Source organism: Crassostrea angulata, chromosome 10 (assembly GCF_025612915.1).
Source record: "Crassostrea angulata isolate pt1a10 chromosome 10, ASM2561291v2, whole genome shotgun sequence".
Classification (NCBI taxonomy): Eukaryota; Metazoa; Mollusca; class Bivalvia; order Ostreida; family Ostreidae; genus Magallana; species Magallana angulata.
The window spans coordinates 52190438-52218043 of record NC_069120.1 but is presented as its reverse complement, the minus strand read 5'-3'; the positions used below and the strand labels follow the sequence as shown (position 1 = coordinate 52218043).

The window sequence follows — 27606 nt, the reverse complement described above, 5'->3', positions numbered from 1 at the left end:
TTTAATTTTGATATATTCAAAGATATTTAAGATATTTGTGTAGGTTCGCGATAACAGGTATTTGTACGAGTTATCCCCTCCTACCAACCTGTACCCGACCTATTGTAAATGATTCCTCACGGATCACTAAGCCGCGATCAGATCGTTAGGCCCCTGTACCTGTGTATATCATTGTGGTTAGTAAATACACCAAACGCTCGTAGTGAGCGTAAGATTGGATTAAGAGCCTGGAATTAATGACTGACATTTTGATTCATAAGTGAACGGGTTGTAAATTATGTAGTGAAAAAAACTGTGTCCTTTTTTTGTGTCAAAAACATGGATGTCAATTTCTCAAGGAATAACTTTAAGTGAACAACTTTAAACAAAGTATGACTGACGCCAAGAAAGGCAAAACAAAAGAGACAGGACAGGTGAGTTTAACTCTGTGAAGTCAAATTGGTTGACACGTATTAATTGACGGATAACGCTAAATTAAAATGTTTTCTTTCTGGTCCCCGAGGAGTGTTGGTTTGGGGGTCATTGTTCGGGGGATGCAATTACCCAAACAAGTTACATGAGAGGTAGGGTATGTCGAAATACCGGGGCCCTATTGTCAAATGTTATCAGACCTGGCCGATTTAAATCCTTTCTCTTGGAGTATTTCGTACAATCTTACTAATTTCACTCTCAAGTAAACAAGCTAACTCTCCATAGGACAGATCTCGTGTTGCTTTTACAGTTGGAATTAGTGTTTGGTAATACTGTGATGTCACAGGTAAGCCTCAATCATCCTAGGAAAGTCAAGATCATTGCAAATTGACTTTTCTGGTTACTTTGTTTGTTCAAGTATAGCCATAAATATCTAGTCTATACGTGCATATTTTGGGGACCGAGTTTAAAATTTGCTTCTATTGTCTATATAATGCTCATCCGTTTGGATGAAACATTATACCTCTGCTATATACAACAGTATTAAAGTTTTGAATTTAAATGACCCATAGAATATATAAAAGGGTTTGGATTTTAATTAGCTAAATTCGATCGATTGTGGTCGGATGATATGTAAAACTCTATTAAATAGTTTTAAATTACAAGATAGTTTATGTGTCACTGGGTATTCCTTAGCGGCCCACTAACAAAAATCATACATCGTTTTGTTCAATAGATCTTTTCTCCACTGTGTACAAAGACAGCTGATCTGAATGTTAAATAATCTGCAAACAGAGTACAACGTATTGCGCAAGACCTCGGGGTCGGTGTACACGGCCGTCGTGATTTAGGGAAAAGCTACCACAATGGTTGGCAGATAAAATCTCCGTACTATTATATACTTATCTCTTCATTATCGCCGGAGAAATGCCTCTTTAATAAACCCTGGCGCGTGGGTCCCAGGGGACCATTGGAAATTTGTAATTCTATATACAATATAAATTAATATATGTCAGCCCTCTGGAAGTTTTATTTTAAAAAATTGACCATTCCTCTATATCTTCCCCGCATCATTGCATGAAGCATGTCAATGTTTAGTGAATGCATAAACGTGTGTTGTTTGGTAACCCGGACTAAGGGAGTGCCTTTTAAAGATAATTTACGTATCGAGAGAAAGTTTCTCTGAAGTTTTTCAATGCGGAAACGCACGTAATTTTTCGGTTTTTTTTAACCGAATTTAATCATCATATCTGAATATTGTGTTGTGCTTCAATGCATCAGGATCTACAAATATGAAGCACTTTAATACAGTTTCCACCCCTAAATAAATATTTTACATTGAAGATTCTGAAGGTCCAATCTTAGTCATACAATGAACTATAATGATGTATTTCGTACTAAATTTATGTATATTATTTAGGGTTTTGTATGTATGATTATAAGGACATTTATATGTTTCACTCTGTTTAGGATGTATCAATCTTGAATTTCGGTACAATTATGCATTTTGCCAAGGCTAAGCCTAATTAAAGTAAGACAAACGAATGTTCAAAACGTAAATTTCTGGCTCGCATCGTCACAATCAAATTTTTATTATAAGTTTTTCTCCAAAGATTTCGGGATCGGTAATTTGATGCATATGAACAAAATGACGTCATTTTTATTGTTACGCCATATCCTGGATAAAATCCTTGCTGTCAGATTTTGTTTCATTTTTCCAAACAACATGAATTAGTAAGTTTATATTAATATTTCAAGAATTAAAGCAAGTTTGGCGTAAGCGCGTCGATTTCTCCTAAATTTCCCAAATCTCATTAACAAAATCTTCAGCTCGACTCACGCAAAACCCAGTTCATCATACGACCCTGTACAGGAGCCACCCTATTACCATGCCTACGACGACCGTCCGGCAGAAGATTTTACTAACATTGTGCGGGTACAAACAAAGGTTTGAACTTATCACGAACTTATAGTATGACGTCACGTATTGACATAAAATGTCAACTATGACACGTGTTAGGAACGGCAGTAATTTTCTCACATCCGTTCATCTATGATTTCTTCAGATTTCCCACATCAATTTCATTGTATTCTGTGTAAGATTTCTAGCTTATATGTATCATTACACACAAGTCATTTTGGTGTGTTAATGTCATATCCGCAGGGACTAGAATAAGACCGTCAAACCATCGGAGCTTCTCATCTGTAAATGGCTAAGTGATTCTATTGCAGGTTAGTCGACTCATCGACACTTTCAATTCGGAGACTCCCGAGGAGGTCATGGCGCTCACATCCCTACCAGAGAAGGAGAAGGGGGACAAGAAGGACAAAAAGAGGCGAAGGAATAGTGACAAACGGGCGTCCGAGAAACTACTGGCCAACAACCATAAGTCTAAGGTAGGCCGGGCACTGTCGTCTTTATTGTAAACAGAGCGAGTCATGTGTCACCCCTGCGAATGTGTTCGAAATGTTTTCTTTATCGGTGCTAAGTATGTAATAAATCCAAAGGTGCCCGAATGAAAGTTCACGAGACTTCACCGAGATGTGCTCAGTTCCTGTGAAATTTCGAGCGGAAGTATGAGTGCTCGGATAATATTCTCAAAATACGTAAGTACTGGTCGTTTTTATATCATATCCTTCTTGGATTTATGTTAAAACATGAAAACCTTTCAAGATGTATGTCTTATTTCACCATCTAGCGGTTATTTATATTAAACGCTAATATTCAGAACAGAGTTATCGTTCGTGTTCAACCACGTGTAAAGTGGTTGAAAGTATAAACATTAGGTTGCTTAATAAAATCATAGCCATGTTTGATGCTTGTGGTGTGCAATACCATGTTTTTAGAGAAATAATGGGTGTCTGTTCTGTATAAAAACTTAGTATATCGAGCCATTTTCAAGGAACATTCTGCATAAAATAGTATAGTCTGTTGCACTATTGATGCTATTACTAGGTCAGGCGCGGATCGAAAATTAATCATCAGGGGGGATCTCTACAAGCATGTTAATTGTTGCAAAAGCAGACAGAACTATTTTTTGTATTGTCGCATTTATTTCTAAAACACATTTTATCCACCAATTATTAATGAAGATAAAGTTTAGAATCAATAAACCTCTAGATTTATATTTGACTACAAATACCTAGATTCTATGAAATAGACTATAAACACGAGGCATGATTTTTACTGCGAAACTGAAAGGGTCAAATAAAATCACGTGGTCTAAAATTTAAATGACAATAACATTCGCAGGGGTGTGTGTGAATATTGATCAGTGATTATAGAACGTCAGCCCAAGATGGCGACCGCCACTGTTAAAGAAAAATAAATGATAATTTAATGGTAGAAAGCAACTGTTACATGTAATTTATCGTCTGCATCTCTGTAATGTAATACAGTTCTGAACTTCAAAGGCGGGTACTCGCAAAGTCAAATTATTTGATTGTTTTACCCTCCAACAACTCTCTTTACGAGGTTTACATTTACAACCCTCTCCAGTAAAACGTTTGGTTGACAGTCCGTACATGTTTTTTGAAGTATGAGAAAGAGAGAGAAAGCATTAGAGTATGAAATAAAAAGGCAGCTGGGGAATTCAATTATTGAATGAAGAAAGCAAATGGGACTTCCCTAACTCGCTGCTTTAACGCTTTGTTCTATTTCCCGAGGACACATATGATAAATTACTGAAGTTTAAATTATAAATTCGAGCTGTTACTGTCCCTTTGTTTTATACCGACATTTCTTGCTCTTTGTGTATCAAAGATCTTTTGTACCAAACATTACACATATTAGCAACTATATTGTTTTAACAAACTATAGCCAATATATCTTCTTTCCCTCTATTTGAACGACAAAGAAAATATCGATATGTATGTCATTACTGTATGGCCAAATTTGTTCTGTCAACGACCCCTCACAGGAAAAGAAGTAAGGAGAGGGTATAGTTTATCTCTGCTGATATTCAATCATTTCTGGGGCAAACTTATATCCCCGACGGCCCTTGATTGGTGAATAAACATTTTTTCATATATGCATCGACCTGTTGGTGTTCTGAGTTATCATGCAGATCATAAATGATGCATGTCAGTTACGTAAACTTAAAGAAATTTGAGTTTTCTGATAACTGGTACCGTGAATAATGTTTTTTTGTTGTTTGTTGGTTAAATGTATCGTACAGAATTTCTACTCAAACTGAGATGTCAGCTGTCAGTGTGTGTGCAGCTTCACATGTCCAAGCTTTATTGTTACGTCCATGTCCAAGCTTTATTGTTACGTTCATGTCCAAGCTTTCTCGTTACGTTCATGTCCAAGCGTTATTGTGTTACGTTCATGTCCAAGCTTTATTATTACGTTCATATCCAAGCTTTATTGTTACATTCATGTCCAAGCTTAATTATTACGTTCACGTCCAAGCTTTATTGTTACGTTCATATCCAAGCTTTATTGTTACGTTCATGTCCAAGCTTTATTGTTACGTTCATGTCCAAGCTTTATTGTTACATTCATATCCAAGCTTTATTGTTACGTTCATATCCAAGCTTTATTGTTACGTTCACGTCCAAGCTTTATTATTATGTTCATGTCCAAGCTTTCTTGTTACGTTCCTTGCGCTAACCCAAAACAGTATAATGTGAGGAACGAAACGTTATATACGGCTTATTACTTAATCAAACTTTTAGCTTTACCATCTGATGATCTAGTTCTATTGTTACACAGCTGTAAACTGTAAAATGGACATCTAGTAAGGAGTAAATAAATCTCAAGCAACACATATTTTCCCGTCTTTGGTATGTTAATGATAATTATAGAAATGTATGAAAAGAACACACACTGAATGTGTTTGTAAAGTTAACAAGCTTTTTAAAGGAAGTTCTCAAATACAAGAACGGTGGGTGTTGTAAATTGGTCTGAGTAAACTTGCTTCAAAGAGTTAAAATTGAATCAATTCCTAACATAATGCAAAGTATTGATATCCTAACGCGGTTAATTAGAGCTCCAAAGGAGATATTTACAAAAGTGAATAGCATATTAATATTCTGTCGTAATGTCACGTGGCTCATAGCTCGGCTCCGTTTCCATGTGATCCGCACGTAATTTCCGGAAGCCATCAAACAGTTGCCAGATTGGAATACCACGCTAAAGTTCCAAACTCTCCACCAAATCAAACTCCACAACCCGTAATTATTTCCCCCGACTGAGAATCAATAGGGTAGAAAGAGTGTGCTTATCTGTATATTAAGTTTTTTCAGACAATGGGTGAAACAATGATAGGTTGATCAGATTTCCTTGCATAGACCCGGATCAGCCATACACTAAATAACTGATGTATCGATTAGCACTGCCCAGCGCCCCAATCACTACAACCACTGGCGGGATTCGCTTTCTGTGAAAAAAGTCAATTAAATTTATTTTGAAACTGTTGGATTAGTTTATAGTCTAGTCGATTCGAACTCTCCTAAGCCACCGGCTCCCGTCTGTCCTCACTCAATTCCATGGTGTCTTCTCAATCGTCTGCTGAGGCCGATCTGAAGCTGGGCTCACTGAAGTTTTGGCGGGAAGCCTGTTCCTCCAGCCATGGACGTTCAGGGAGCATTACTGAATGACCTAGCAGCCAACCTTAGAAACAGATACTCACTTGGCTCATGGGTGAGTGTTAGCTTAGTCTTTCGGCATTTCTGTGTATACAGGTCATGTCTGCAATGACCATTTTAAATTCAATTAATCAGTGTTGGTCTTATTCTGGTCTGTACCCTTTTACTGTATGAGAGGGTTTTTGTGTGTCTCCATTGGGAGCCAGTGATGGACTGGCGTCCATATTAAAATCAGTGTTGACGGCTCTTTTCATGGCGCATGTGGGAATATGTGATCAAGATGACTTCTGTTGAATTTTTCATTAGCATGAACTGAAGCGAATAATAGGTTCAAAGGCTTTCTCTCCTTGTCAATATCCTTGCTCCCTTTACGGTTATAGCACGATATTTTTAAGTCAGAAACGTTAGTCATGACGTTAGAATCTTTTGTTCGTATGTCAAGAAAAGTGTTCTTGTGGGAGACTGCCTTTTTGTCATTCATTAGTTAATTGCTAATTCCAGTAATGGCGCGCGGAGTGTTGCCTTTCACTAGTTTCAGCGGCTGGACGCGGGAAACTGGTCTGCCGTCTTCCGAGACCTCTACTGTTGACTGATGGAGACTTTGTCGGACATTGATTGGTGGGCCGCCGTCAGAGTATCGGCATCGCTAACATCGACGCTTCCTGTCGCCGGGATCAGAGTCGTGTATTAATTCCCGGGCGGCCACTCACTGCAGAGCTTTATATACAAAATGAAGACATCGGTCCTTGGTGTCACTTCTACTAATCGTTAATCTGATCTGAAATTTATTTCGTTTTAATAAATACTTCTTTTTTATTAGTTATGTCAAAATTGCGATTTTGGAGGGATATATCGTATAATTTTTTTCTCAAATTTTGCAAAATACTTTTATCCAATGAGGATTTTTACATCGCCATTGCACGACACCGCAGCAATAGGAATATTGTTTATTGTTATACTTTCATGTTAAATACTGAAATCTGATTGGTTAAGACGCAGTTCATAATCCTTTCTATTACCCTCAGCGTTAGCAACGCACTTAGCAACGGGTAACATTAAAAATTGTTACATGCGCGAAAATTATGCGCGTACGGTTCGCTGTAGCATTCACGTTATTCCTATATAAAAGCAGTAAAATTTTCTTAAAAAATAAGACATTCAGTATAACAAAATAAAAAGTGCCTGTTTGGGAGGATAACAGTTGAAATTGACACCCCTCGAAAACCATTGTCAACCTCCGCTTCGCGTCGGTTGACAATTATTTTCTCGGGGTGTCAATTTCAACTGTTACCCTCCCAAACAGGCACTATTTATATACTATACCTCAATATGATTATTCTATGTATAACACGATATCAAAATTGTTCTACAAAATCACGTGTCAGAGCAATAAAAATTCATATTTCCCTGTCGTCATATGTTTCATCATATCTTACCCCTTCGAATTTTCACTCCATGCTAATGAAAAATCTTGAGGATGGGCACACGATGTAATCAAATGTAGATTCTATTTTTTAAAAAATCGTTTAAAACCCTTTTTAAAATCAGAAAACTGACAAAGAAAGAAACCGGTAAACATTCACTACGGTTAGGGCTTTACAAGAGTTGAACAAGAGGCCCATGGGCCACATCGCTCACCTGAACAGCAGTTCCTTGTAACATTACATTTCGTAGCATATGCTTTTTCTATTTTAAACATTGAACCCCTTTCTGGGGACCCAGTAATGGTCCGAGGATTATGGTTGGCTTGAACAACGTAAATAGTAACATAGGAATGAAAATGTGTAGCACTGCGGTGGGACCGCACGTACACACCCTGAAAAACTGAACGTAGAGGAGTTCCACTTCAAGAGGAATAACTCTCAGACTGTACAGAACATTAAGAAAGATAACTCTTGGTTCCACTACATTAGAGTTTACACAATTTGAGGATCCTTGCATAGTAATCTCACAAACTGTAGCATTATAGTTCTCGAGAAGAACTTTTTAAAAACATTTTCAATATATCTTTCTATGTTAAACTTTGAACCCTTTTGGGGCTACAGTATTAGTCCAGTGCTAAAGTTTTAATTATTTGGAATCTACATTATTTAAGGATGCTTGCCTAGTTATCTCACAAGCTGAAGCATTATAGTTCCCTAGAAAAAGATTTTTCAACATTTTCCCTCTATATTTCTATGCTAAACTTTGAACACCTCTTGGGGCCCCAGTATTAGATTGAGGTCACGGCTTTTATAATTTCGAATCTACATTATTTGAGGGTGCTTACGTAGTTATCTGACAAATTGATGCATTGTAGTTCTCGAAAAGAAGATTTTTAAACAATTTCCATATATACCGGTACTTCTACATTTAACTTTAAACCCATCTTGGGTCCCTAGTATTAGTCCAGGGGTCACTATTTTAAAACTGTCGAACCTTCATTATCCAAGGTTGTATGCATGATAGTAATCTCACAAATTGAAGCATTGTAGTTCTCCAGAAGAAGATTTTTAACCTGTTACCTTTATATTTCTATTATAAACTTTGACCCCATCTTGGGGCCCCATTATTGGTCCGGGGGTCACGATTTTACGAATTAGGAATCTACATAAGCGAAGGATGCATGCATAGATATTCCACTAACTAAAACATTGTAGTTCTTGAGAAGAAAATTTTTAAATTTTTCCTTTGTTTTTTAAAATGTTTAAATTTTGAACCCCTCTTGGTGCCCATCAATTGTTCGGGAGTTACAATTTTTTGAATCTACATTATTTAAGGATGTACATGTATGCATAGTAATATCCCAAACAGTTGCACGATGGTTCTTGAGAAGATTTTAAAACATTTTCCTATATATGTTAAAATCTAAACCCCTCCTGGGGCCCTACTTTTGTTCGGGGGTCACGATTTTTACAATATTCACTATATATACAACCTTTTGTGTATGTATTGGCATTTTTTGGTGAAGTGGTTCTTGAGAAGAAAATTTTTAAACATTTTTCATATGTAGTTCTATGTTAAACTTTGAACCCCGCCTGGGGCCCCAGTTTTGGTCCTAGGGTCACGATTTTTACAATTTAGAATCTTCACTATATATACAAGCTTTTGTGTAAATATTGGCATTTCTGGTGCAGTGGTTCTTGAGAAGAAGATTTTTTAAACATTTTTCATATGTAGTTCTATGTTAAACTTTGAACCCCGCCTGGGGCCCCAGTTTTGGTCCGAGGGTCACGATTTTTACAATTTAAAATCTTCACTTTGTATACAAGCTTTTGTGGAAATATTGGCATTCCTGGTGCAGTGGTTCTTGAGAAGAAGATTTTTTAAACATTTTCCTATGTATTTCTATGTTAAACTTTGAACCCCGCCTGGGGCCCCAGTTTTGGTCCGAGGGTCACGATTTTTACAATTTAAAATCTTCACTATGTATACAAGCTTTTGTGTAAATATTGGCATTTCTGGTGCAGTGGTTCTTGAGAAGAAGATTTTTGAAACATTTTCCTATGTATTTCTACATATGTTAAACTTTGAACCCCGCCTGGGGCCCCAGTTTTGGTCCGAGGGTCACGATTTTTACAATTTAGAATCTTCACTATATATACAAGCTTTTGTGTAAATATTAGCATTTCTGGTGCAGTGGTTCTTGAAAAGAAGATTTTTGAAACATTTTCCTATGTATTTCTATGTTAAACTTTGAACCACGCCTGGGGCCCCAGTTTTGGTCCGAGGGTCACGATTTTTACAATTTAGAATCTTCACTATATATACAAGCTTTTGTGTAAATATTGGCATTTCTGGTGCAGTGGTTCTTGAGAAGAAGATTTTTGAAACATTTTCCTATGTATTTCTATGTTAAACTTTGAACCCTGCCTGGGGCCCCAGTTTTGGTCTGAGGGTCACGATTTTTACAATTTAGAATCTTCACTTTGTATACAAGCTTTTGCGTAAATATTGGCATTCCTGGTGCAGTGGTTCTTGAGAAGAAGATTTTTGAAACATTTTCCTATGTATTTCTATGTTAAACTTTGAACCCCGCCTGGGGCCCCAGTTTTGGTCTGAGGGTCACGATTTTTACAATTTAGAATCTTCACTTTGTATACAAGCTTTTGTGTAAATATTGGCATTCCTGGTGCAGTGGTTCTTGAGAAGATTTTTTAAACATTTTCCTATGTATTTCTATGTTAAACTTTGAACCCCGCCTGGGGCCCCAGTTTTGGTCCGAGGGTCACGATTTTTACAATTTAGAATCTTCACTATGTATACAAGCTTTTGTGTAAATATTGGCATTTCTGGTGCAGTGGTTCTTGAGAAGAAGATTTTTTAAACATTTTTCTATGTATTTCTATGTTAAACTTTGAACCCCGCCTGGGGCCCCAGTTTTGGTCCGAGGGTCACGATTTTTACAATTTAGAATCTTCACTATATATACAAGCTTTTGTGTAAATATTGGCATTTCTGGTGCAGTGGTTCTTGAGAAGAAGATTTTTAAAGACATGCACCCTTTACTCACTGTTTTGCAATTATCTCCCTTTTGAAAAGGGCTGTGCCCTTTATTTTAACAATTTATAATCCCCTTTCCATAAGGATGCTTTGTACCAAATTTGGTTAAATTTGGCCCAGTGGTTTTTGAGAAGAAGTTGAAAATGTGAAAAGTTTACAGACGGACGGACAGACGGACAGACGGACGGACGACGGACAACGGGTGATCAGAAAAGCTCACTTGAACCTTCGGTTCAGGTGAGCTAAAAACGACTGGAACCCGATGTATTCTAAATTATCACCTGCCGTTGGGTATAATGAACAATTAAGTGCACGAATATTCGGGAGATATATGAATATGTATTCCCCCAGAAAAATCATATTTCTCTCAGGAAATATGATTTTTCCTAAGGGAGTAAATCTTCATATTTCCCTCGCAATCATGCAATAAATGAATAATGTCACTCGTGGCACGGCATGTGGATATTTTTGGTTGTTGGACTTTGTACTTCCTTAAACATTTTGTACATTGTAATTTTGAAACGTGTTGACAGTTCTAAAAACAAGGCGCTGATAACATTTTGTCCACAACCAGAGATAAAAAAAAATCTCCCTTTAAACGAATATAAAAAATACCGAAAAATATCGTCATCCCTCATAAGGGGATGCAATTTTGTCTTGTAATCAATGCCGAGTCTCAAATAGGCTAGATCATATTGATTTTAAAGACCTACAAAAGTTCATTAGCAAACTCGTCTTGGAGTCATTGCTAAACTGATTACTGCACAATTTGTGCGACATTCCGCAACGAAAGAAAGCATTGAGGAGATAATGACGAGGTTGTCACACATGACTTGTAGAATGCATGCCCAGTGGCACGCATCACTAACCAAGGGGCATACAGATTAATTGTACACCGTTAACACCAAAAGTTAACTAAAGCCCCAAGTTTCTCAAATGACCAAATACATGTAACCAAATAGAGCCGTGCATTGGGGCCATTGACTTGTTGGACCTGTGGTTGTTGTTAAATTTAAATCGTCTACAACATTGTCAGATTTGGCGAATTTGAATGAGACCACGTGACTGTTTTTACCTGAGATTGCCTGGCTTTTTGGTATAGGTGTAAACAAGACGGATTAGACATTGACCCCTACTATAGTTATTGTTGTGTAGAAAATGAAGAAAAGGGATATTCACTCTGCGGACACTTTGGTAAGTCCTTCTTTGAGATCATGGAACCACGGAGAAAATTAGTACCTTGTATATAAGGTTAGAAGGTCACCGTATGTCAAAATGCTTGCACCGTGTTCGGTGACGCTGTATACTAGTGTGTTGTAGTACCGTGTTAGGCGAGGTTTAGGGGACCCCTGGTGTTGACATTGTCTATGATCGTCGTCAAAAACCAGAGGTAAAACTAGGGACGTATATACAATGTACTAGTAAACATTGGTTTACGGGGCTGTAAAAGTCTGTAGATACGGAGTTTACAGGACTTCTGGTAACAGGAACCTCGGTGTTTACCTATAACTTGATGGCTCACCTCTCACGGGGCTGTGTCGTGGTCGAGTTAGACCTGCCTGCCCTGGGGTGTTATCTTGGTGTGTGTACACACAGGTCGAGCCTCGGTTAGGGGACCCGCGGACCGTGTACACCACAAAGCAACGGTCTAACCGTGGAGTGTGTGAACAGCTGATCTCAAAGATAAAGTTAAAAGATACCATAGTCAGGAATAGGGATCAAAACTAAATAATGAGAGAGAGAGAGAGAGAGAGAGAGAATTTGCTATTTGTAAGGTTGGTAAATTCATTAATAGTATTACATGAAATGAAGTATAAGCCCCTGTTCACTGGTATCTGTCGTTTGTAATTAAGACAAGCCCTCAGATAGTACAGAGGTGTTAAGTGCCACCGAGCCCACTGTGGTGAACTAACAGACAGTAGAATGTTAGTATTTACAGGTGTCAGACATCTAACGGTCTTCAGTACACACAGAAATGTTACACCCTCTTAGATAACTGTTCCCCCAGTACTAGCAGTTGGGGGTCTGGTATCTACAGATATAACGGCTTGTTGTGAAGGCTGACCACCGTGTATTAATGAACTGACCACCTGTATGTAAGCTCATCTTCCCTACAGCCAACACTGCATCCGACTGATTCAGTTCATCAAAGAAACCCGAGCTTTCTCCTCATCCTTGCTACACGATATTGGAGGACCCAGTGTATATTGTGTACGCGCGTTGTTGTGTATCATACACTGCGCATGGAACAGACACGGGTGTTGGAAACATGGTGTTTGGACACAAGGCCCCAAGCAGTCATCAAGGATGATATCTGATGACGTATAACGGAGCTCTTACATGAAAATCCTCAGTCCCGTCCGCCGGCTACGATTGGTCCAGCGCTAATCGTTTCCAATTTGTTAGTAAATATCTAGTGGAGTATATTATTAGTATCATCAATATTTGTCCCTCGGGAACCTGGTTTCTTTATGATCTAATTGTGTACGAGAAAGGTTAAACTTTTGTATGATTAAGTTTCTATAATAATGTGTTTGGCGTGAAATCGGATCGATACCTAAGACAGTATTGGGTTAGTTGAGGAGGCTGTTCAATTAAGGACGATTTACGCTGCCGGTCTCCAGTGGTGCTGAAGCTGGCGTTGGATTCGGCAGGTGAAGTCCCGCGTGCGCGGACTGGAATCAATGAACCAGCAGACGACTTCTCGCAGGTAGTGAGCGACAGACGACCAAACGACGGACATGGAATATAACACTGACTATGGAACTGGAAATAAACGGAATACGGTACTCTATGGATTTGAGAAACCTGTACCTGAAAGCACGGCAAGTAGTTTGTTTGATATCACACAGAACTTCATAGGAAAATGTCAGCCTGCTAGGCAAACGTTAAACCATCGATTTTCCGTTTAACTGTTTTGCAAGCCATGTTAAAACATTAGATTATTGATGTATGAAAGGGTAGATCGATACAGTGAAAATACTGGTGTGTTTTATTCTAATGATAACTTAATATCCGTTTAATGGAGCACTTCCTTACTTCGATCGAAGACGGGAGGTTTTTTTTCGTAATTTACTTCATATTCGTAGCCCGAACGCACGTTTTTCATGTTAATGGGTTGTTATTTTTTCAGATTGACAGAATTACAACTTTATGTTCAGATTTGTTTAGAACTAACATGTTATGTCATTTTTGTGGGGGTACAGAACTCCCGTTGCGGTTACGTAATACCACTGCGTGTGTAAATTGTCAATTAGCCGTGGAGTTTAGGGGAGCTTCTTTCTATAATGAACGCATCCCTAATGACGGACGACAGCATGCGGTATGTTCTAATTGTACGCGACAGAACACCGACTATTTGCTTGTTACGGGTGAACCTTTCTGTTACATATTATCAACGCTCGGGAGAGATTGCTATAAATGTTCGGGAAAATGAATTGTTTTGTAGCGCGCTGTAAACACTACAGCGTGGCGTTGCCTAGGAAGCCAGCGGCTCAACCGCTCTATAATGTAATCGCAGCAAATTACATCAATCCAAGAAAAAAACGAGTCAGACCAAGAAATTTTTTCCAATTATCTGATTTGTTTTGAAATATTTCCCGATGTCAGAAACACAATTTATAGCAAGTTTCAAGGGATTAGTTTGAGTGTAATATTGTTTGACTGTTGCTTTTTTTTTTGGTCTAGGATTTTAGGGAAATTTACTAGCTGGTGTTTGTTCAGCATCGGGGTGATGCTATCTTACGGCACAATCTGCGTCCAGTAATTAATGTTTGATGATGTTAGGCGCCTGCGCCCAATGCTGATGACACTATTACAAGTGTACATGTAATTACGCAACCTTTGATGAATTTCATAATGATGTTATTCTATTCTACATGTTACACCTGTATATTGACCAATTCTCATTTAGTTACCTGCTGTGTCTTGTCTGTGTTTGTTATCATGGGGAATGGAATTTCATTTTGTAAGGGGATAGGGGATGAAATTACCCCCTATAATTTATTATTTACCCAAGAACACAAAGAATACATAAACTTAAGAAGTACAGAAATTCAAAGATTTTAATCAGCTTAGTGCATAAGTCTGACTGAAAATTACATTCTTGAATTCAGCTGCAGGGAGCTCTGTGTATTAATACAACTATTGCTGTTCTGTTGTTCATCTTATTTCTTTGATGCACATTTTGCTGAAAGTGATTAAAGCAAAGTTCTACCAACAGACCCAGCACAATAGTTTTGTAGTTTTAATAATTTAGCTATAAAATCATCATTTAATACCCTTTTCATATAGCTTGATTTTAGCTATTTTGATAGACTCACATAAAAAAAATATTGAAAATTCTGCATTTTAAATAAAATCATTGCTGCATTTTATTCCTTTTTTTCAAGGATAAAGAAAAAGCTTTGTTGTATGTTAAAGCAGGAACAAGTCCTGATTGATAAACAAAGTCCTGATTGATAAACAACTACTGTGGTTTCATCAATATGAATTCGTTGAATACCAATTTTCGTGGATTCCGTTGTTAAGTTGATCCACAAAATTTAAGGTTCATTGAAGTGCAATTTCTATTAACATTTTGTATTGATAAGGTCTTTGGCCACGAATTTACATATCCTTTAAACTGTGATTTTCACTTTATCCAAGAAAATTGATACCCTTGAATATTAATGAAACCTCAGTATTTTGTTGAACAGGATGGTTATTAATATGTAACTTTTCATTAATATCTAACATAGCAGAAATATACCAGTGTACCATTTTTGACTGTATTTTATCATATGCCGTATTTGACATAGAAAGTATTGCTGAAATATTTATTAACTTGCACACTTGTCAATCCAATTATTTTTATATTGATTTGTATTGCAATAACAATTTTGATTAGCTTAATCAAACATTTTTCGAAAGCTTTTAAAGCTAAATAGCTACCAGGTATTTAAGGGTATGAAGTTCAATCAAGAGATTGTGCCTGACCTGATAATAGCAAATGCAATATACATTCTACAAATATGTATGGTCATAGGTTTTTACTGATGCTATTTTTTGTGCATCTTTTCCCATGATGTTTTTAACTGTGTTCATGTTTTCATTTAAAGGTGTCAAATTCTATAAAAAGTTTCCTTTAGTGCTACTTCTCCAACAAATTTCATCTCTGAGTCAGTTGATATTTGATATCTCATATCTCCTTGTTTATGGTGTATATCAAGATATGTCCAAGTCAGGTTGAAGCCATAGCAATTATTTCTTTTTGAAACTTAACCACTTTTATTTGGAATCCTCAGTCATATGGAGTTAGTCTTACTTTGAACCTACTTCCCTGTTTCATCCTGTAAACCTACCCAGCTACTTTACACTTTGATTGACTTTGTTACTTTTACTTACAGCCTTTGAGGGGTGGACCGGATCAGAACCATGTCGATGACGGATACATCAAGCACCGGCGGGAGCACAGAATCCGCAGTGTCACCTCTGAACAGGAACGGGATAGCTGCTTCCTTTGCCTGCGGAATGCATTACATTGTTATAATGTTGTAGTTCTGGTAAGTATCAACGGAATGCATTACATTGTTATAATGTTGTAGTTCTGGTAAGTATCAAAGGAATGCATTACATTGTTATGTAATCATAATTTTAGTAAGTGTCTGTGGAATGCATTACATTGTGACAATGTTAATTGTAATTCTTTTAAGTCTTGTAATATGTAAATATAGCTAAAAGTACTATATGTATATCATATTCACAAATATTTGAGAAGTACTGAACATATTTTATATTTAAATTAAAACAGTAATAGAATAATGTTCATGGTTCTAACACCTGAAACACCTGCGATACTTCAGGGAGTAGTGATATTTACTGGAACAGCCACATTGATACAATATGAAGTCTAGTAGATACAGCGCTATCAATATTCAATAAACAAAAACTGTATTTGGTATCTGAATCATTTACAAATTCATGTCATTCTGTTTGATTTCCTTGCAATGTAAACAGTCTGTTGGGGGAATTGATGAATATTTCAGTGGTTTGATAATGATGGTGTTGCATCAACTATTCCCGGATTGTTATTCACGGATTGTCCCGCGTAATGACAGAGACAGCTGCATCGTGTACTAGATTCCCATTATCACCACAACCCCACACTATGTCAGACATTTGTCAGGGATCACACAACATTCATGTAATAACAGAACACAGCTTGTACAATTATTTCAGTGTGAAGTACATGGAGATACTGGTTGCTAGTTAATTAAATCAGATTATTGTCTTACTCATTTTTAGCCTGATATATCACATATTAATATAATTCCCATAAACAATTAGTCAAAACTTGTGAATGAGATTGATCTTCAGGGTACTCAATTATTGTGTAATGTAAATATCGAAAAAAATTTCTCATACCCCTCACCCAATCCAAGATCCAAGTTAAATAAATCCCTGAAATAAATTGCTTAGAAATCAGTGTTACAAATTGTATTTTCTAACAAATTGTGAACAAATCATACCCTACAAAGATTCTTCTACAAACTGATTTGTTAGTTATTTGATAAACAAATTACTTACAAATCACATATAAATGATTTAGTTGCAATTTGAAAGTGATTTGATATCAAAGTTTTTACTTGGGAACTTGTCATAGAAGTATAATACATACATGTACCGGGTACATCATTTGTCTGACAGTGAACAAATGTATGGAAAGAGTTCACTGTGATTTGAGATAACCTGTCTCCTTATATTACAGATCATGGGCTGTGGGCTGCTGGGGGTGGGGATTTGGCTCCTAGTGACCGACTTCAGTGCCCGCGAAATCACCGTCATCATCAACTCGGACATGTTTGAGATCGGGACCTACATGATTCTGGCGGGTGGGGGACTAGTGGCCCTCCTCGCCTTCTGTGGATGTTGTGGCACGATGAGAGAGGACAGATGCATTCTGGGATTTGTAAGTATATCAGAATGATGCATGGTGACAGTATGTCTTACATTAACAAGAAAAATATCCCATCCAAGTATCACCATTTACTTCAGACCTTGAAACAGAACTAACCATTGGCATTATGGGTAATAAAACTGCCATGTTTGGTTTTTGAAGCAGCAAAGTGTATGAGAGAGGGAGATGTCGTTACTCGTAAATCAGGTGATAAGGACCATGTGTCTTCGTACTCCAGCGGTAATGGAGCATTAAAACATGTCAATTGATCTAATGGTGACATAAGGTATCTGCCAGCCAGAACTAAAGCAGTATCGGCATTCGCCTGATTACAGGACTGGCTTAGTCCTCCGCTATTGGAGAGAGAGAGAGAAAAGTCAGCGTTTTACTGCTATCTTCAGGACCAACCCTTGGCCGATCAATAACTTTCATTGAAAATAGCCGGCCAGATCAATGGCTGATTCACACAGCATGTGAATTGTGACTGTCTCTTGATGTTCAGTTCTAATTAGAGGTATATTCAGAAGTCATCGATTTTACAGTCATTAGACAGAAGAGATTAGGTGACTGTGTTGTAATGAACAGGTAACATACCCGTAGATCACTACAAACTGTTGTACAGGTATAGAGACAGTACTTTTGAACTAATCATTTAAAGTACAATATTGAATAAATAGGTTTGCCAGTATCGAAGATTTGACTGATGATGCTGATATAAATGGTTGAAGAATTCATAAAAAACCAAGAACATTCAAATTAAATCACCAAGTGTATAATAGAAATGGTATAGTTCATACATTACAAAAGCCATTATTATGAACCACAATGTATGGTAAGGGTACCTGTAGCTTGTATACAAGAGTGAAAAGCATACTACAAAAGTGTTCACATTATATTACTGAGATCATTAAGAAATTGTCATACTGTATGGACAACCATATCCCATCACCTCACTCCTAACCTTAACCCCCCCCCCCTTTTTTTTTGCAATAGATGCACACGGACACAGCCTAATACCTTATTGATTTATCATTGTCATCCTTCTGTTATTTCATTCCTAGGTTTTTACGACAGACTCTGATCATATGTGTAAGACTCTTTTTTTAAAGCTATTTCATTTTTGCAGCCGAGCGAAGGACAACAACATAAAAAAATCTTGCTGTTGTTTCATCGTTTATGTTATTATCTACATCTCCGTTCTACATAAGGCTTGTTTTGACAATTAGGACTGTGCCGCAGCTTCGCTGTGATCAAATTGTTTTCCTCTCTTCATGGACTCTGTCCGTTTCAGAATTAAATCAAGGAATATTGATGTAGTTGTATGAAGTAGATTTACAAGCAAATGGTCCGTGCCATAACAAGATCTGGTTGCTTTGCTGGTCCTCTGTTGATCGAGCCTGCCTTATGAAGCATCCTTACGAGACATTAGATAATGCTGATATAATAAGGAGCCCTCCTAGGGGCGTCTGGCCTAAATCATTCTATCTGACGTGGATTATTTAGCTGTTGCTTCCTTGGGGCTTTTGAAATGAGATTCATTTTTATGTTTCTTGATTCATTGAGCATTTACTATCTCTCTCTTCACTAATTTACCAAACGCATCTGTACTAAAATCATCAATATCTGTACAAAATGGCTAGCATCTTGATGAATCAAGATATTTTAGCTTCTTCCTCTGCAAACTGCAGTGTGTCATGCTTCTCTGTCTTTCTGTACATATTTCTTCATGATATCAAACTCTGGCTAAACCAACTTTGTTTAACCAATTTTCATACACATCATGAACTCTGCAGCTGTCACTTTAATATCTCCTAGTTTCTTACTCATCATACTAATCCTTAATTGATTAAAGATATTCTGCATAGGAAAAAAATATGCATTACACTTAGCACTAAATGATTTGTATCAATGAAGAAGCTGTTTGAAGTCTTGTATGAGATAATAAAACAAAAAATAGTTAATACTAAAGGAAAATAAATAGATAACTGATAATTGGTGTATATTTTTAGAAATCAAGCTGATTAAATGATGTTTCCTGGTGCATAAACAAGCATTTGAATTTCACATTCCTGCTCAAAGACTGACTTTGGTTTTGATTTCAGTATGGAGTAGTCCTGGCCCTGGTATTCATGGCCTTGTTAGCTGGGGGAGCAATGGCATTTTTATTCCGAGAAAATGTGAGTATTTAACCAAATCCTGGAGTGTGTGTAAGCATATGCCTCCCTGACAAGATACAGAGTCCCTCTTCAAGATAAACCTCTGTAACTCTCCTCCAAAGTATCAACTGTTTAATATAAAATTCCCCTTTACACTGCTGACTAAATAGCTTCATTTACACAAAAATTGCAGGTTATACCACAGGGATATTCAGAATGTTTAGGTATTCTGAATTCATAAACAGTGGAGTGAAAGTTATAAGAAACATCATTACAGGCCGCGGTTACCCCAGAAAATCTAAATAAGCTGCTTGATTAGCCATCAGAAGACTACAGATGTAAATTATTCATATAAATGCTAGCACTAAGTTAGGCTCACAGTTTAGGAAGCTTTATACAATGAAGAAAATTTACAGATAAATTACATGGTAGCATAAGCAGACTTTTCTTATCAATTCTGTACCTAAATGTCACAAGAGAGGAGACTAAGAAAGACTACGTGTGTTAACCAATGAAGGCAAATTCTTCTACACCTTCAGCACAGCACCAGTCTTTATATTGCTAGATTCTGCTTCAATGTTAAAGTCCCTGAGTCTTCTTGACATGATTTTTTTCCCTCACTAGCTTACTGTATTTTTATCTTTTAAATTATTTTTAGAAATTCATGCCTGTTACGTATTTATAATCACACCAATTCCAAAAACTTTTGTACATGTATTTGATTTTGCAATGTAACAATATATATATACTGGTATATCGTGCTATATTATCATAAAGTTTTGTACAGTGGGATGTGAACAGTCAGGTATTAGCTCAAAGCCATCTAAGATATGGCATAAACCTATCTTACTCTGCTTCTCCCAGGTCAAATGAAAAGGTCTTTGATGATTCTACCAGTTCTCCACCCATTCCAAATATCAAGGAAAACTTTTCATTAATATCAATGGGTTCATTTTTTCTGGCTTATAATAAATCAGATTTATAAGAAAAATATCCCAGTATAAGTGATTCAGTGAGGGGTTTTTTTTATGATGTAAAAAATGCTGTGTAACTGATTTTTTGTGGTACTTGATTTCTTAAATATGTGAGTTTCTTTTTGTGAAATAAGAAAATGCTGTGTAACTGATTTTTTGTGGTTCTTGATTTCATATATATGTGAGTTTCTTTCTGTGAAATAAGAAACTGTTGTGAACTGATGACTTGAGGTACTTGATATATCAATGAGGTTTTTATGTGACTGTCAGATATCTGAGGACATCAAGACTAAGTTGGAGTACACCCTCCAGACCCAGTACGGACAGGATGTCCGAGGAAACACCACAAATCGACTGATCACCGATGCCTGGGACTCCATGCAGAGAAAGGTTAGCACACACCCCAAAAACTCAGAACAAACACTGTATATATCCTAGCACAAAGCATAGTATACATTTCATAAGATTGTCCCAGAAATCAGCACAAAACAAATTTTTTTTTTCACATCGTCAGTATTTAAAACATAGTATACAGTTAAAGTATACCATTTAGGGAGTCAGCAAGATTCCAGTTCCCTGAGTCAGTGAGAGCAAGTCTATTTCCTTATTTTCGAGCTAAGCAAAAACCCACAGTATACTAGTATGTTCAAGTCACTCCATTACCAAAACATCTCAGACAGTTTATGTCCCAGCAAAAGCATAGTATTTATTACAAGACTTGGTACAAAAATAGTATACATCCCACATTCAGCATTTTACACAGTATGTATTGTATGTACATCCAAAGATTAGTTCACAATTTGAAAATTGAAAATGAAAATATTCAAACTCTGCTAAAAATACTGTCTGAAATATCATGCTTAAACATTTGGGTATAAGAATTATGAACAATATACAGTTTAAACACAAAATACAAGCTTAAAGTCAGACGACATATTCCTCAATTTTATATAACATTTTCCAGGAATTTGTTAATGGTTTACTACTACTCTGACAAGCTTTCTTGCAAAAAATTAGGATACCTTACTGGGCATTTCTGCAAAATACTAGAGAATGCAGTTTCTTATATAATCTTGAAGATACACTTGAATTGCTGATATAAATAAATAAATAATACAGCACAGCAAAATTCACTACATTGGGTCGGGCTTTGAACTCACAACCTCTAGAACCTACTCTCCTGGCAGAGAGCGGCCACGGCTCTAACCACTCGGCCATCTAAGCATATATCCATATACATTTTGTACAAGTAAATTTTAATAATTTAAAAAATCATTATAAAAAAAATAATTTTTATTGAAACTATCACGAGGAGATACAAAAAAAGATGATCGAGGAACATGTCGTCTGACCTTAATAAAATAAACTCCGTCATATCAGCATATTTTAAACAAACGACACAAACTTTACTTAACAGACAGGTGAAGTATACTAGATGCTTATATATGCACTGAATTGAATAACGAAGTAAGCAAGAAAGACTTGCTTAAAAAATATCAAAATTGATAAAACATGATAACCATTAGAAACTCAACACAAAAATAAACACATCACAAACTCAGCATGAACAAGTTAGAAATATCTAACACTTCTGGAATCCCAGTTTAATCAAATTATGTGCACTAATGTTCTGCAGATGGTGTACTAAAAAGCATAAGTGCTCAAAGGGAAATAACTCTTATTACGGGTAAACCATAGCAGTATAAAATAGGCAGTAAAATGTTATTCTTCTAATTGTCTTTTAATTGTGAATTTTAAAGTGATTATATGACATGTTTCTATCAGTATTACATTTATTATGTATTAAATGGAGCGTTTTATTCTTTCTACCAGCTTCAGTGCTGTGGAGCACACGGACAAGCTGATTCTCATTTTTCATGGGCATTTTATAAATTAACAAGTGCTTGGTACATTCTACGGGGTGATCATAATAGTAAGTTTATGTTGTATGGACAGCTAACCAGTCAGGTGGTTCCTCCTTCCTCCGGGCAACACCTCACCACCGGACAGGGGAACCTTAACTGTCACCACCATTTTGATTTTTGCTTTTACTAATTTCTTATTTTTGGCTTATGTTGAATTATCAGTTTGAGTGTTGTGGTCCCTATAGTTTGGACGAGGACGGTGAAGACTTACGAGGAGCCAAGTCTTGGGACTTTTTTAAAAGCACCAATTGGTACATGAGCAAATCACAAAGTAAGTTATCAGTCTCTCCTGTTCTATTACTGCCCCACCGTCTACAGCAGGGCCACTTTTAAAATATTGTTTGCCCTCTCCCGTCTCCTGTTATGAACTTTGAGTCTGTAGGTTTGGAAATTCAGTAATTTTGATTTCAAAAATTATAATCATTTTGATTGATTATAAAACTGGATTTAAGAAGAAAGGGTGTCCAGACTCTAAATAATAATCCTCATATTGGGTACTTTTTCCTCTGAGAATTGGGCAGGAGAAAGCAAATAATTTCCTAAAGGTGGCCTGTCACATCAGCCCAGTTCAGCAGAGAGCTGCTCTGTTAATTCTACGGAAAGCCTGACTGTTGTACAGACTGGTGTCAGCCTATTGTAAAGCTTCTCAATGGCCTAACTTAACTTTTGCTTCAATGTCAGATAGAAATCTATCATTGAAGTCTAATTTAAGTTAGAATTTTTGCTACGTAGATCAGATGTCATGTATGACTAGAAAACATGATGTTAAAAGCTTCCAAGTTAAAACCATTGTTAACTCTTAGTGGTGTTGGTAATGCTGTTGGATATTTTAACTGTGTCCGTATATACTGCAGGATGTTATGTTTATAAGGAATGTAACAATACTCTACTTAGTTGTACAGCATAACTAAGTACAGTCTTGTCTGCCTAGTCTGAGAAGCTTTCTTAGTGTTAGATAGATATATTGGTAATGGGACCAGTAAACAGAGAAAACTGCATGTCCCCAATAGGTAGGGTGATGGAGCTCAGATTTTATACGGTTCATTGCATGATAGGAAGGTTTATCAGACAAGTCCTACATTGTATGCCTAATTGATCATTGGTTCTGGTTACCTGAGGCTGAGAACTTCAAGGTAAAGACCATACAGGTGTGCTCAGGTGAGAGGCGGGGCATGGTTGTCATGGAGATGGTATGCATGCACTGACTGTGGAGGAAGTCTGCTTTTTTTTTCTTTTTTTGATTTTAGCAATTTTGTTTTTGTCTGATATTTTCGTTAGAGACCTGCATTATCAGCTTGAGGCTTTTTGTGTATAATCTTGTAATATTTTTTTTTGATTTGAGAACTTTCATTTTTTACTTTTGTGCATTTGATCCATCACTTACCAGTTCTGCATGTAATCTGAATGTTCTTATTTTCCTTTTTAATATTTAACTTGTGTATTACAATATAATAAACCTTTCACAGCTTCGGACAAGTTCTTCTGTTAATGATTGAATAATTTAAAATGTAAAATTTTCTGAATAAGAAGCTTTTGCATTTCAAATCATCAAATATTTTTCTTGTAAAATCAAATTTTGATAATTTTAAACTTTTATTACATATTTGGATATTTTTTTATCTGGTATATCTATACATATATTTTATATATATAAATATCTGGTTAAAAATCAAGATTATTTGAAAAATGTGGATATTTTGATTATTTTTTTCTCAGCTTCATGAATAAAAATTCATTTAAAGCTTTGATTTTTGGTTGACAATGTACATGTGATTAGCAATAAAGCAATGGTGTGTTTATGAAACAGAATATCCTATGGTACCTGAGAGTTGCTGTATAGAAGGGGCCGACAAACAGAAATGTCAAGGCCAAAGCATCATCATGAAAGGCCCGCCCAACTATGGACCCGCCCAACTACCCAAGAAATTTGAATCTCACCTGCACACTGAGGTAATTCTGACTGATGGATCATTGAGTTCTATCAAATGTACCGGGTAGCTGTAATATTTACAGCAAAAAACAAATACCGGTAGATTTTTCAGTAGCTTGCTGGATTGCTTTTTCATTTCTCACGCCAAGTCTACTTCCAAATAGAATGGACATTTAAAAAACTCTTGGCTTGTGACAAATCAATCTTAGAAATTCAAAAGATATGGCCAAGGTCAAAGCTATGGACAAACAAAATATTTCCATAAATCCTTCATCTCAACAGCATCATCATTTACCAGTTTCAGTGCAAATAAAATACTATATAAAACCAATAAAAACCCATTTTTCATAAGAAAGGCATGAATGAGTTTGGACCTTGAGAAACCTTTTGCTACATGTATAAAATAATTCATATTTTAGGGTTGTTATGAAAAAGTGAAGAAATATTTGACGGAGTACTCTCTAATCCTGGGAGGCGTGGCGTTTGGTGTACCACTGTTTCTGGTAGGTCCTCACGGCAGGAGCAACAACTCTTAATTCTAAGAGAGTTGCTCCTCTTTTGCTAGCTGCAATAATGTAGCCCTCTCCCGATTTTTTTTTTTTTTTTTTTTTTTTTGGGAGAGGGCTACAACTCCATAGGATCTCCGTAATGGTGCAAGTGCGGGAGTGATTCACTCCCGCAACGATTTCGTCTCAAATCGTATATAAATGACAATAACATCTGCATTTCTTACCTGAACTCAAATATTGTGGATGTCTATGGCATAAATTAATCCAAAAATATCAAGTATAGTCCATATATCGGTTATTTTTCGTGTATGTCAACAACGCAAGTTGAATTTGTCCGCCATGTTTACTGACCTTGACCGGTTTTATTTTGGGACAGCCAATGAGAATTTAGGAGCGGATCTTGAACTGAATATAGGAATTCCCCTATTTTAAACATAATTAACGCGGTAAATATGAATTTTCCTTTATATACCATTTCCTTAAATGATTTTTTAGTGATAGAACGAGGTAAGATCGATTATTCACACTGACATTCATGTTATCAAGCCCATCAAAACTCCAAGCGTAAATCCCATAAAATCACGCGAGAACTGTCATGGCTGCTGAAAAAGACGACTGGTAAACATGCTGATGTGTTTTATCTGGTTTTGATTTATATACGGTTAGTTTGTTCAACCTGAATTAAAAAATCATTTTATCTAAAGGAAGTCAAATATAAAATCGATCTTTTCAGACCGAAGTCAGTCGCATTAAAAAATTAATTTTGCACCATTACGGAGATCCTATGGAATTGTAGCCCTCTCCAGTAAACATCAGATATAAAAAATCGGAGAGGGCTACATTATTGCAGCTACTCTTTTGCTTGAACTAGTGCCTCTTTTCAAAAGGGGAATTTTATAACCTAGCTACTGCATATCAAACTGAGAGAAATAATCATGATTATTAATTTTTATCTAAGATTATCTCTTACTTAATGCAATGAAAATCAACTCGTATTTTGTAATGGGTAATTTTTCATGACTGATCTTTTAGGTTGTTGGGTCCATCATAGCTTTTTGCCTGTGTGCCAGAGTCAAGAAAACGGACACCAGTTTTGATGAAGAGGATATGTAACCGACAATTAAAACTTTCAAGAGATGACAAGATAAATGATAGAGGATCTCAAAAACTGACAGCAACTGACATTGTTTCAATGTCAGCAATGACACACTGCCAATGGGCAGCAGGTTACCATGGTAACAGGACCAGTGAACATTCCCGCCCAGATCATGCCGTCACATTCCATGGAACATTCCAGTTGAAGCCCATGTGTTGTCCCCATTCACAGAGCCAGTGTAATTCATTTTGTGTGTGTCTGTCCGCCAACCAAGGAAGAAAGGTGCGTGTGTGTGTGTGAAAAAAGTGTCAATTCTGTGTGGATTACGAGTCAAGTGGTCTTTCATTGTGTAAATCAAGGATATATATTAGGACAGTGACCTATATTTTACTATGATTTTTGTCTGTATACATGTGCTGTGTGATACATAGGCTGTGTCTGATCATGTGATGTTTACATTGTTCGGGATCAAAATCCCACTGTAACCATTCCTCACTCTAGCGCTGTAAAACACGGTCATCATTGGTCAAATCAAATCACAAACAAATACCAAAGACTGGTGGAGCCGCTACCCAGGATTCGGAGCTTATCATAGAGACTAGAGTTGCCTACCCTTCACCAACAAACAAGTCATCATAATCATTCTTCATCACACTTGCTAAACCTCTGATATATTTGTGCCGTCAGAGATACAAATGTACACCCAAAACAAGAGTACCTTTGTGTTTGGGTGAGAGTGATTTTTTTTCTCATCTTATATAACAGCATGAACTTTGACACTAGCATCCCTTTGATCATGTGACCACTTTACGGACCAATTTGAGTGTTGCCTGCATTCTGTAGATCATGAGGATGATTTTGTTACTTTTTTTCTGTGTTGTTGACAGACATGACCTTGTTGTGTAGTTGATATTTCATAAACAGAGTTTATAATCTAGCTGTACAGGTGCAATCTGTGGTTATTGATCAGTAAAATATTTTGCATTGTTTACGTAAAAAATGAATTTTTATTTCTAATAGCATTTGTGATTTGTTTTGAGTAATAATATAAACTCTTACAATAAATGACCAGAATAAAATAAAAGAGGGCATTGTTATTAGTTTAATAGGTTGGAGCCAATTGCAAACATGGGTTATAATACCAGTGTGGGATATAATACCCCAAATGGAATATAAATTTGAGTGCAAAAATGTAGGTTTTTAAATTGTAATTGTTCATATAAATCCACTTAAATATGCATCAAATGCAACAATTTTTGGTAAGCATTGTGTTTTTGTTAAGCTACAGTTTACAAGATTGATCGGATCTACCGAGGGATTAATTCCCCAAATAGTAGAGTTGCAGAACAACTGTGTGTCATTTTACCTATCTTAATGTGGATATATTGTAGTTTTATCAAAATAGTCTCTAATTTTTGCACCAGAAATGTAATTATATCCCATTTGTGATTTTATCTCCCAAATATTCTATTATAACTCATACGGGTGACTGGTCCCAACCTGTTTAAAGCTATTTACTGCAATTTTTTGTTTGCAAACTTCGAACAGAGGCACCTGACTTTGTATTTTAATTAGGCAAAGGGTATCTATTTTT

General features: G+C 36.5%; 1 protein-coding gene and 1 long non-coding RNA gene across 10 annotated transcripts in view; one reads left to right on the top strand and one right to left on the bottom strand.

Annotated features, from left to right (window-relative positions):
* Nucleotides 1-27606, bottom strand: part of LOC128167917 (uncharacterized) — a 39607-nt gene that overhangs the window by 4770 nt on the left and 7231 nt on the right. For all 3 annotated transcript variants that reach the window (XR_008241273.1, XR_008241274.1, XR_008241272.1), the window contains one exon: nucleotides 15871-15989. This is a non-coding gene — a long non-coding RNA (uncharacterized LOC128167917). The remainder of the gene's footprint in view (nucleotides 1-15870; nucleotides 15990-27606) is intronic.
* On the top strand, nucleotides 180-26307 carry LOC128167914 (tetraspanin-18-like). Of its 7 annotated transcripts, none has more exons than XM_052833898.1 (10): nucleotides 180-413; nucleotides 2644-2808; nucleotides 15873-16028; nucleotides 17234-17434; nucleotides 19525-19599; nucleotides 20823-20942; nucleotides 22640-22748; nucleotides 24285-24427; nucleotides 24827-24910; nucleotides 25949-26307. In XM_052833898.1, the coding sequence occupies exons 1-10, from the start codon at nucleotides 372-374 to the stop codon at nucleotides 26027-26029; spliced, it is 1176 nt and encodes a 391-aa protein (XP_052689858.1). In that variant the 5' UTR covers nucleotides 180-371; the 3' UTR covers nucleotides 26030-26307. The 7 variants fall into 7 exon arrangements, with proteins under 7 accessions (XP_052689858.1, XP_052689859.1, XP_052689862.1 ...); XM_052833899.1 differs by lacking the exon at nucleotides 22640-22748 and adding an exon at nucleotides 22386-22485 and having other exon boundaries at nucleotides 182-413; XM_052833902.1 differs by lacking the exon at nucleotides 180-413 and adding an exon at nucleotides 540-563.

Excerpts from the sequence above, each read along its gene's own strand:
- LOC128167914 (XM_052833898.1), top strand. The coding sequence starts at position 372 with ATGACTGACGCCAAGAAAGGCAAAACAAAAGAGACAGGACAG. Across the intron at positions 16,029-17,233 it reads GTTATAATGTTGTAGTTCTG|ATCATGGGCTGTGGGCTGCT; the intron begins GTAAGTATCAAC and ends CTTATATTACAG. Across the intron at positions 20,943-22,639 it reads GGGACTCCATGCAGAGAAAG|TTTGAGTGTTGTGGTCCCTA; the intron begins GTTAGCACACAC and ends TTGAATTATCAG.